This window comes from Salminus brasiliensis, chromosome 6 (genome assembly GCF_030463535.1).
Source record: "Salminus brasiliensis chromosome 6, fSalBra1.hap2, whole genome shotgun sequence".
Lineage (NCBI taxonomy): Eukaryota > Metazoa > Chordata > Actinopteri > Characiformes > Bryconidae > Salminus > Salminus brasiliensis.
The window spans coordinates 73992-86491 of record NC_132883.1 but is presented as its reverse complement, the minus strand read 5'-3'; the positions used below and the strand labels follow the sequence as shown (position 1 = coordinate 86491).

General features: G+C 48.9%; 1 protein-coding gene across 1 annotated transcript in view; it reads left to right on the top strand.

The window, feature by feature from the left end:
• Positions 1-12500, top strand: part of LOC140557090 (ski oncogene-like) — a 36414-nt gene that overhangs the window by 1421 nt on the left and 22493 nt on the right. Inside the window, exon 1 of the mRNA XM_072681224.1 lies at positions 1-140. This exon is cut by the window's left edge and continues 1421 nt beyond it. Coding sequence (XP_072537325.1) covers positions 1-140 — 140 coding nt within the window. The remainder of the gene's footprint in view (positions 141-12500) is intronic.

Sequence of the window (12500 nt, the reverse complement as noted above, 5' to 3'; positions counted from 1 at the left end):
AGGGCGAGCGCGAGGATGGAGGAGGAGGGAAAGGGCTGGAAGAGGAGGAGGTGGAGGAGAGGGAGAGGATGGAGGCACTGCTGGAGGAGGTGAAGGACAGGTTCGACTACAGCAGAACCTTCAAGAGGAGAGCGCCCAGGGTGAGTGTGCCCGGGTGGGAAGGGGTCGGGGGGTACCATTGATGAAGAGGATGATAATGATGAGGATGGTGATGGTAATGATGGGGGTGATGATGCCGAGGATGATTGTGATGATGAGGAATATGATGATGATGGCGATGATGATGATGATGATGATGTGAAGAGGATGATAATCAGGATAATGTTGATGATGAAGATGATGATGGTAGTGATGATGCTGAGGATGGTGATGATGATGATGATGGTGATGTGGAGGAGGGTGGTGATGGGATGATAGTGATGATGGTGATGGGGATGATAGTGGTGATGGTGATGTGGAGGATGGTGATGGTGATGATAGTGGTGATGGTGATGGTAGTGATGGGGATGATGTGGAGGATGGTGATGGTGGTGATGGGGATGATGATGGTGATGGGGAGGATGGTGGTGATGGGGATGATGATGGTGATGGTGGTGATGGTGATGTGGAGGATGGTGATGGCAGTGATGGGGATGGTGATGGTGATGGGGAGGATGGTGGTGATGGGGATGATAGTGGTGATGGGGAGGATGGTGGTGATGGGGATGATAGTGGTGATGGGGAGGATGATGGTGATGGGGAGGATGGTGGTGATGGGGATGATAGTGTTGATGGTGATGTGGAGGATAGTGATGGTGGTGATGGGGATGATAATGGTGATGGGAGGATGGTGGTGATGGGGATGATAGTGATGATGGTGATGTGGAGGATGGTGATGGTAGTGATGGGGATGATGATGGTGATGGGGATGATAGTGATGATGGTGATGTGGAGGACGGTGATGGTAGTGATGGGGATGATGGGACAATGGTGGTGATGGGGATGATAGTGATGATGGTGATGTGGAGGATGGTGATGGTAGTGATGGGGATGATGATGGTGATGGGGATGATAGTGATGATGGTGATGTGGAGGATGGTGATGGTAGTGATGGGGATGATGGGACAATGGTGGTGATGGGGAGGATAGTGATGATGGTGATGTGGAGGATGGTGATGGTGGGGATGGGGATGATAGTGATGATGGTGATGATTATAGTTATTATGATGGTGATGAGGATGGTGATGATAATGTTGGTAAAAAAGATGATGCTGGTGAGGATGATGTTGGGAATGATGATGATGATGATGGGGATAATGGTTGCAGGGCAGTAGAGGGGGTGCTGAGGGCAACAGAATGGGCGTGACGCTGCTGCTGATAATGGCGATTGAGATACTGGTGAAGATGATGCTGTTGATGATAAAGATGATGGGTCTGGTGATTATGCTGGTGATGATGATGATGATGATAAAGATGATGGGTCTGGTGATTATGATGATGATGATGATGATGATTTTATCTGCTGGTTCAGTAAGACTCCTCAGTGGAGGTGTGTAGAAACCCTGAAAGACAACAGGAAAGCAGACCTTCTTTACTACACTACTCAGCAGGCTTCACTACTCTGTGTGTGTGTGTGTGTGTGTGTGTGTGTGTCTTTTTGGTCAACCTTACAGGCAGACATCATTGGGTCGACTGCCCCCCCCCCCCCCCCCCCCCCCCCCATTATTCTTTAAACAGAAACAACCACATTGAAGCACTCAGAGGCTTCAGGAAAAGGGAAAGTAACTGAACGTTGTTGGGGGGGGGGGGGGGGGTATTAGGAGAACAGCACAGTGAAAGTGAGTTGTTTGAGGGGTGGGGGCAGTAGAGGCTGGTGGGGGAGGTGGTGGGGGCAGGGGTGTTTGGTTGGTCAGACTGCAGCTCAGACCACATTTCACACAATGGCCCTAATTGGCCGCCGACACCTTGGGTTATAAAGCTGTTAGGTGTGTTTTAGCTGTGATGTGTGTGTTTTAGCGGCTCGGTGTGTGTGTTCAGAGGCATCCTGCATGTCGTGACCTCAGTGTGGTGAAGCCAATACTGCAGGTAAAACTCTAAATACAAACAAAAGCTAAAAACAAAATAAAAGCTTTTTCTAATTTGCCATTTCTCACTTTCCTCCGTAACGGGACTCTGCAGCTGTTCTTTATACCGTGTCACAGCTTCAGAACGGACCAATAGAAACGCTCCAACACCGACGTCCATTGAAAGTTCAGAAGGTTTTTCCTTCTCCTGTAAAGCTGCTGTTTGGGGATACGAGGTGTGGACCGTGACCCTGCTCCTCTACTGGGTTGTTGTTTATCATCCTGGAGAGTGTAAAGCTTCACGCTGAATGCTGGAGGGCTTCAGCAGTCGGATGGTTAAAACATGCTGGATATTTCTGTTGTCTTGGTGAAGCAGTTCAGTAGAGAAGCGTGTGTGAATCACGTTCCACAAGGAGGAGAACATAGATCTTAGAACCCAGTAGATCTTAGAGGTGTGGAGTGGTGGCCTTGCCAAGTGGAGAACTGGACGCTTGTCTACCACAGGGACAGATGTGTTGTTGCGTTTTGGTCGGTGTGGATGGTGGAAGAGGTTGACCTCCTTTCCCACTCAGTCACGCTTCCTCAGATGTTTAACCCATTGAACCACTAAAGACCTACTAAAGAACTCCAGAGAAGATTTGGTTCTGAATCTGTACTAAAGCCACTCCTGTGATGTTCTCCCTCTGAAACAGAAGCTGGCCCAGGTTGGAGGAGGTCTCTCCTGGGCCTCCCTGCTGCTCTGCGGTTCTGAGTGCGGTTTAAAGTGTTAATAATGGGAACACTTAGCAGCACTTAGTTCTCCAACTGGGTTCCACCTTTATCTCCTGAGCTCTAATCAGCAGGTTCAGCTGGAGATCCGAGTAGATTAGAGGTTGAAGGCTCTCAGTGATGGTCCTGAAGCCCATCAGCTTTATTTGTGTGTAAATTCACTCTTATCTCTGAGGACCCGAGAGAAGGAGGAGGGGGATTGGGGGGGGTTGAGCCACATAATTATTCATGTCTTCTCTTCTAAAGCCCAGGAACTGCTGGAGGGTCCAGGCTACTTGTTTAGCTCTGTCGATTCACGCCACTCTCCACTGACACTGAGCCTTAAGGTGGAAACAAAGGGTTAAGGGCTAAACTGGATATATGCGTTTATCTAGTACCCAAACACACTGCATGGAACCAGAACCCTGTGGAACCCTAGGGACTCTGACCCGCCGTAAACGATTCAATAGAAATAATAATGTATTAATAACACATTTATAACACAGACTGCATCATAACTGAGTGAGGTATTTTGAACACATGTATAAAGTGTTTATAACACAGTTATAACAGCTCTATAAAGGCTCTATTAGCTGTGTTTGGGTTAGCTGTGAGGAATAAACCCTAAGTAATTGGACACTGCAGTGTTTGGGTTCTGGTGGGGGTCACAGGATTAGAGTTTTGGTTTTGGTGGGGGTAGCACTTCCATTTTCCTCAGGGGAAAACTGATAAGACCCCAAATACCCAACACACACATACACACACACACACACACACACACACACACTGGGTCATTTGCATGAACTGTTCCACTTGAAAAGAGCTGATGAGGCAGAGACTGGTGTATTGTGTGTGTGTGTGTGTTAAAATAGAACATGATCCAACAAAGATGCATTCACACACACACACACACACACGTATTTGCTACCTGCCTTAAAACATATATATATACATGGGAAGGTAGATGGACAGACAGACTGACAGACAGATCTATCTCTTGATATTAGTTATTGATTAATCTGCAGCGGGTACTGAATAATAAATGGTAATGAGTGAATACTCAGCCTGTGTGTGTGTGTGTGTGTGTGTGTGTCTTGGCAGGGTTCTTGGTGGAGAATGTTGTGCTGCTCCTTATGTGTGAAAATCAGTCTGGCGCCCCCCCCCCCTCCCTCTCTCTCTCTGGGTGGGGTGAAGGAACTTCCTCTTTCTCTGCTCGCTGAAGGAAGGTCACAGACGCGGCTGTGCTGTTACTCAACCTCTCTCGCTCTCGCTCTCGCTCTCTGTTCTGTGTGTGTGTGTGTGTGTGTGTGTGTGTGTGTGTGTGTTTGTTGCTGTCTGAGCCTCTCAGTGTGGAACAGGAAGTGGCCGAAAGACAGGATGTTCTGAGCTTCGGCGCTGTCTCGCATTCTGTCTCGCTCTTTCACTTCCACTCCCCGAACAGCCTGCAGTCTGAACATTATTAAAGCGATACTTCAGTTCATCATTCCTCCAGAACTCCACTCAGAACCCCACACAGAACCCCACTCAGAACCCCACTCAGAACACCACACAGAACCCCACTCAGAACATCACACAGAACCCCACACAGAACCCCACTCAGAACATCACACAGAACCCCACACAGAACCCCACTCAGAACATCACACAGAATCCCACTCAGAACATCACACAGAACCCCACACAGAACCCCACTCAGAACCCACTCAGAACATCACACAGAACCCACACAGAACCCCACTCAGAACATCACACAGAACCCCACTCAGAACATCACACAGAACCCCACACAGAACCCCACTCAGAACCCCACTCAGAACATCACACAGAACCCCACACAGAACACCACACAGAACCCCACTCAGAACATCACACAGAACCCACACAGAACCCCACTCAGAACATCACACAGAACCCCACACAGAACCCCACTCAGAACATCACACAGAACCCCACACAGAACACCACACAGAACCCCACTCAGAACATCACACAGAACCCCACTCAGAACCCCACACAGAACCCCACCCAGAACCCCACTCAGAACCCACTCAGAACATCACACAGAACCCCACTCAGAACCCCACACAGAACCCCACTCAGAACCCACACAGAACCCCACCCAGAACCCCACACAGAACACCACACAGAACCCCACTCAGAACATCACACAGAACCCCACACAGAACCCCACTCAGAACCCCACTCAGAACATCACACAGAACCCCACACAGAACCCCACTCAGAACATCACACAGAACCCCACTCAGAACATCACACAGAACCCCACACAGAACCCCACTCAGAACCCCACTCAGAACATCACACAGAACCCCACTCAGAACATCACACAGAACCCCACACAGAACCCCACTCAGAACCCCACTCAGAACATCACACAGAACCCCACACAGAACCCCACACAGAACACCACACAGAACCCCACTCAGAACATCACACAGAACCCCACTCAGAACATCACACAGAACCCCACTCAGAACCCCCACACAGAACCCCACCCAGAACCCCACTCAGAACCCCACTTAGAACCCCACTCAGAACACCACACAGAACCCCACACAGAACCCCACTCAGAACATCATACAGAACCCCACTCAGAACCCACCCAGAACCCCACCCAGAACCCCACTCAGAACCCCACACAGAACCCCACCCAGAACCCCACACAGAACACCACACAGAACCCCACTCAGAACCCCACACAGAACCCCACTCAGAACATCACACAGAACCCCACCCAGAACCCCACACAGAACACCACACAGAACCCCACTCAGAACCCCACACAGAACCCCACTCAGAACATCACACAGAACCCCACTCAGAACCCCACCCAGAACCCCACTCAGAACATCACACAGAACCCCACTCAGAACCCCACTCAGAACATCACACAGAACCCCACTCAGAACCCCACACAGAACCCCACTCAGAACATCACACAGAACCCCACACAGAACCCCACTCAGAACATCACACAGAACCCCACTCAGAACCCCACACAGAACCCCACTCAGAACCCCACACAGAACCCCACTCAGAACATCACACAGAACCCCACACAGAACCCCACTCAGAACCCCACCCAGAATCCTCAAAACCCCAAATACCACCGTGTTCTATAGTTTTACACTGAAGCTACAATGCTAATGTAGCTAACAAGCAAGCTTCTAATCCACCAATTAACATCTAAACCACCCAAGCGTTCACTGCAGGACCTCAGCGGTTTGGGAAGAGGCAGGACTGGGGTTAGCTTCAGGTTGCTACTGAAGTATCGCTTAAATCTGGGGTGGCTGCAAGAGGGTGAGTGAACAGTGAGGGTGAGTGAACAGTGAGGGTGAGTGAACAGTGGGGGTGGGTGAACAGTGAGGGTGAGTGAACAGTGAGGGTGGGTGAACAGTGAGGGTGGGTGAACAGTGAGGGTGGGTGAACAGTGAGGGTGTGTGGACAGTGAGGGTGAGTGAACAGTGAGGGTGGGTGAACAGTGAGGGTGGGTGAACAGTGGGGGTGGGTGAACAGTGAGGGTGAGTGAACAGTGGGGGTGGGTGAACAGTGAGGGTGAGTGAACAGTGAGGGTGAGTGAACAGTGAGGGTGAGTGAACAGTGGGGGTGGGTGAACAGTGAGGGTGAGTGAACAGTGAGGGTGGGGTGAACAGTGAGGGTGAGTGAACAGTGAGGGTGGGTGAACAGTGAGGGTGGGTGAACAGTGAGGGTGGGTGAACAGTGGGGGTGGGTGAACAGTGAGGGTGAGTGAACAGTGGGGGTGAGTGAACAGTGGGGGTGGGTGAACAGTGAGGGTGAGTGAACAGTGAGGGTGAGTGAACAGTGAGGGTGGGTGAACAGTGAGGGTGAGTGAACAGTGAGGGTGGGTGAACAGTGGGGGTGGGTGAACAGTGAGGGTGAGTGAACAGTGAGGGTGAGTGAACAGTGAGGGTGGGTGAACAGTGAGGGTGAGTGAACAGTGAGGGTGAGTGAACAGTGAGGGTGGGTGAACAGTGGGGGTGAGTGAACAGTGAGGGTGAGTGAACAGTGGGGGTGGGTGAACAGTGGGGGTGGGTGAACAGTGAGGGTGGGTGAACAGTGAGGGTGAGTGAACAGTGGGGGTGAGTGAACAGTGAGGGTGAGTGAACAGTGAGGGTGAGTGAACAGTGGGGGTGAGTGAACAGTGAGGGTGAGTGAACAGTGAGGGTGAGTGAACAGTGGGGGTGAGTGAACAGTGGGGGTGAGTGAACAGTGGGGGTGAGTGAACAGTGAGGGTGAGTGAACAGTGGGGGTGAGTGAACAGTGAGGGTGAGTGAACAGTGGGGGTGGGTGAACAGTGAGGGTGAGTGAACAGTGAGGGTGAGTGAACAGTGGGGGTGAGTGAACAGTGAGGGTGAGTGAACAGTGAGGGTGAGTGAACAGTGAGGGTGAGTGAACAGTGGGGGTGGGTGAACAGTGGGGGTGGGTGAACAGTGAGGGTGGGTGAACAGTGAGGGTGGGTGAACAGTGGGGGTGGGTGAACAGTGAGGGTGGGTGAACAGTGAGGGTGGGTGAACAGTGGGGGTGAGTGAACAGTGAGGGTGAGTGAACAGTGGGGGTGAGTGAACAGTGGGGGTGGGTGAACAGTGAGGGTGAGTGAACAGTGAGGGTGAGTGAACAGTGGGGGTGAGTGAACAGTGGGGGTGGGTGAACAGTGAGGGTGAGTGAACAGTGGGGGTGAGTGAACAGTGGGGGTGGGTGAACAGTGGGGGTGAGTGAACAGTGGGGGTGAGTGAACAGTGGGGGTGAGTGAACAGTGAGGGTGGGTGAACAGTGGGGGGTGAGTGAACAGTGGGGGTGGGTGAACAGTGAGGGTGAGTGAACAGTGGGGGTGGGTGAACAGTGAGGGTGAGTGAACAGTGAGGGTGAGTGAACAGTGAGGGTGAGTGAACAGTGGGGGTGAGTGAACAGTGAGGGTGGGTGAACAGTGAGGGTGAGTGAACAGTGAGGGTGAGTGAACAGTGAGGGTGAGTGAACAGTGAGGGTGAGTGAACAGTGGGGGTGAGTGAACAGTGGGGGTGGGTGAACAGTGGGGGTGAGTGAACAGTGGGGGTGGGTGAACAGTGGGGGTGAGTGAACAGTGGGGGTGGGTGAACAGTGAGGGTGAGTGAACAGTGAGGGTGGGTGAACAGTGGGGGTGAGTGAACAGTGGGGGTGAGTGAACAGTGGGGGTGGGTGAACAGTGAGGGTGAGTGAACAGTGAGGGTGGGTGAACAGTGGGGGTGAGTGAACAGTGGGGGTGGGTGAACAGTGAGGGTGAGTGAACAGTGAGGGTGGGGTGAACAGTGAGGGTGAGTGAACAGTGAGGGTGAGTGAACAGTGGGGGTGGGTGAACAGTGGGGGTGGGTGAACAGTGGGGGTGGGTACACTGTACACCGTGGTTCAGAGTGGCCGCATACTGTTAACATTAGGGCTGAACAGCACCGCTCTCTAAAGGATGGGTGAGCCTTTTGGTTTAGTTCAGTTGGGCTTTGTTGGGTTGAGTTGGGTTGGGTTGGGCTTTGTTGGGTTGGGTTGGGCTTTGTTGGGTTGGGCTTTGTTGAGTTGGGTTGGGTTGAGTTGGGCTTTGTTGAGTTGGGTTGGGTTGAGTTGGGTTGGGTTGAGTTGGGTTGGGCTTTGTTGGGTTGAGTTGGGCTTTGTTGAGTTGGGTTGGGTTGGGTTGGGCTGAGTTGGGTTGGGCTGTGTGTGAGTGATAAAGAGTGGACTCCTCGGAGCTGAAGCTCTCTCTCAGTTTTGGCTGACTCGCAACTTTTCAGACAGCCTGGCATCCTGCCAACAACCCCCCAAACCCCAGTGCCTCTGAGAATTCTGGGATATCTGGTGTTCAGCTGAATCCTGCAGAGGAAGTGGGCTCCCTTAGGGGATATTGGGTATGTCCTGTTTCATATGCAACACACATTCACTCTCTCTCTCTCTCTCTCTCTCTCTCTCTCTCTCTCTCTGTCTCTCTCTCTCACTCTCTGTCTCTCTCTCTCTCTCTCTCTCTCTCTCTCACTCTCTCTCTCTATCTCTCTCTCTCTCTCTCTCTCTCTCTGTGTCTCTCTCTCTCTCTCTCTCTCTGTGTCTCTCTCTCTGTCTCTCTCTCTCTCTCTCTCTCTCTCTCACTCTCTCTCTCTCTCTCTCTCTCTCTCTCTCTGTGTCTCTGTCTCTCTCTCTCTCACACACACACACACACACACTCAGGCTCGTCTCAGAGCAGCTGGGCTCGGTCGGTATGAATATCAATGCTGCAGCAGGAAAATCTGCCTCTATGCGTTTCTCAGCTTCTCTTACAGCAAACTCCAGCGCTCGGCTTTATTAGACCAGACCGAGTTCAGATCTGATCATCTTCTCTACATTTTACACTATATGGACAAAAGTATTGGGACACCTGCCCATTAAAGAGTATTAAAGAGTTGATCGAGCTTCTGTTGGAGTAACTATCTCTACTGTCCAGAGTCCACTGTCTACTAGATTCTGGAGAAGGAGCATTGCTGTGAATCTCCAGAGAACACAGTTCCTCCACTGCTCCACAGCTCCTCAATGCTGGGGGGCTTTATACCCCTCTAGCCCACGCCTGGCATTATTAGGCAGCATGGAGCCAATAGGGTCATGATGTTGATCAGCTCCAGAGAGTCCTATTCTATTGGCAGTACTTCTTCTCTACAGGGACTAGACAAGCTGTGTGTGCAACTTAAAAGAGCTGCATGCGTTCAATAGAAGGGGTGTCCACAAACATTTGGACATGTAGTGTGAATGAAAATAAAGACTTTATTTTATAACTTTCGAAGTTGGTTTTCCAGACAGGGGCTAAGCTTCTGGACTAAGCCTAGTCCTGGACTGCAGAGCATCATTTTAAAATGGAGAGTTTAGTCCACAGACATTCATCCATGTTTAAACCTGTTTTAGAGAGAATGGTGTTATTATATATATTTTGCAGAAATGATTTAGTGGTTAAAATCACTTTAAAAGAATCCAAATGTGTAGAAATACTAACAAAATACTTAAAAAAAAATAAGAAAATACTAAAATAATTTTCTCAAAACCTGCAGATCGACTAGATTAGAGCTACATAAGAAACTATATAAACTCACATTTATTTCGTGTTAAACTGAAGTGGGTCTTCATGTTCTTGGTTTTCGTAACATTAAAGTGTTTCCTGGAACTCGCCGTACTCAATGTATGTAGTACTCATCAGATATATATCTATATATCATGAACATCAATGAAAATGAGCTGTAGGGTCCAATGTCCAATAAATGTCCTGTAAATTACCGGTAGCTTTCCATGGGAACTTTAGCTCAGGAACTTGAAATGTACTCTCCATGGTAATTTTGGGAATGTATGGGAATTTACTGGAATTATTATGAAAATATTAATTAAAATAGGATAATTTGAAGGAACTTCATCTTACACTATTATCAATGTAGAAAAGCATGTCAAAAGCAGACATGAAGGCATAACAATGCAAATAATACTATGACGCATAGTTGCAAGTAAAACTTAATAAATGCTTTCTCTGATCAATCAGAAGAGCGTTCTGCTGGTCTTCAAAATGTTAAATAAATAATTAGTATTCATTCTTGGTTACAGAAACCTGTTGAGACAAAACATAGAGGTAGCTAACCTATGTTAGCCTTGGTAAGCTAACCTGTTGCTAGCCTTGGTAAGCTAACCTGTTGCTAGCCTTGGTAAGCTAACCTATGTTAGCCTTGGTAAGCTAACCTGTTGCTAGCCTTGGTAAGCTAACCTATGTTAGCCTTGGTAAGCTAACCTGTTGCTAGCCTTGGTAAGCTAACCTGTTGCTAGCCTTGGTAAGCTAGTCTGTAATGGAATTGCTGGTTAAGCTTGTCTGATTTAGCAGAGCACACCTGTGAGATCACAGCTGGATTTAACAGCTGCTTTAATGTTTCAGTGTTTTTACTGTCAATAAAAATATGAACCTCATCAGAACAGGACCTGACTTTAGGGAGTCCTGTGCTCCAAATGTGGCTTTCAGCAGTGGTGAGTGTCCGGTTTCTAGTCATCTGGACATGTGCTGAACAGTGAATGCAGAGGGCGTGGTCTCAATAGCCCAGTTTTGGTCTCATATCTAATTATTTTAGCCAAGATTCTGGTATATTCTGGATTTATACCAACTAGATGTAAGGTTCTCACCTTTAGCTTCAAATATTCCTATTTTATTCCCAATCATTCCCATAAATTCTCTGTTATGAAAACACTGGTGTCAGAATGCATGCCTCCGTACCAATCTAGTAAACTACATCAATCATAAAGCCACAGTCCCGCACACACAGACAGCGCTACAGTTCTGAATCAATCACAGAAATATAAATAACGCATTTTGAATATTACTATCTATTTCTGATGTCTCTCTTTATGAGGAACTGTCGCCCCTTCAGGGCTAGCGGCGTGTGGGAAATATCCAGACATGTGGACGGCACCTGAGAAGACTTTTGGGGAACACTCACAAAAGTGATGTTCTTAAAGTTACGTTTTTCCTAAAGTTGTTCGTAATTAGCGAAGATAAATCGTTATGGGGAATCGCAGCCCGGATCCGTCCGCTCGCTGTAGTCTCTTTTAATCAAATGTAAAAGTTTGCAGCTTGTAAATCAGATCAGATTAGTGCCGAGTGTGTGTGAACCCGTCACTAATTTAAAAATAAACCTCTTTAATTGACTCACATTTTCATTCTATTAGAATCGCAGAGCAATTAGGACGTTAGCGGCGCCGCGGCTAACGCTCCGGCCTTATCTCACCACCAAGCTTCTCCCGTAATCATCAGCTCAATCTGTCACACTCGGCCTGCTGGAGGAGCCTAATTGAAAAAACTTAATTAGCACCTAAAAGAGTCCCGCTGCACACACACACACACACACACACACACACACACAGTGATAAGCGCTGTATGGAGCAGTGAAGGTGGTGATGGGATCAGTGCTGAGAGAGAATTCTAGTCTGATCAGGTCGACTGATCTGAGAGAGTGGTTTATGCTGCGGTTCTGAGCGGCCGGAATCAGCCGGAGAAGCTCTGCTGCCTGAAGAACTTTTCCCAGAGGTGGAGAATCCAGAAAGTGGATTAACTGCCTGGGTGGTTGTGCTGAAGCTTGTTGCTATGGTAGTTTAGGTGGTTACTATGGTTTTGCTTGGTGGTTGCCATGGTGTTGCTGGGTGGTTGCTGTGGTATCTCAGTCGGTTGCTAGATGGATGACTTGCTTTTGAAAGATGATTTCTAGGCAGTTGTTAGGCAGTTGCCTATGTAGATGCTATTGTGTCAGGTGGTTGCTGTGGTACTCCATATGGTTGGTTGGGTGTAACTAGTGTATTTGTATCGTTGTGACTTAAGAAGTGTCCTAAAACTTTTGCACCCCATACATTCCTGTGGGGACAAAAACTGTTAAAATCTGTTGCTGTAAGTACTGTGGGCACTGTGAGTACTGTAAGTACTGTGGGCACTGTGAGTACTGTAAGTACTGTGAGTACTGTAAGTACTGTGGGCACTGTGAGTACTGTAAGTACTGTGGGCACTGTGAGTACTGTGAGCACTGTGGGTACTGTAAGTACTGTGGGCACTGTAAGTACTGTAAGTACTGTGGGCACTGTGAGTACTGTAAGTACTGTGAGTACTGTAAGTACTGTGGGCACTGTGAGTACTGTAAGTACTGTGGGCACTGTGAGTACTGTGAGCACTGT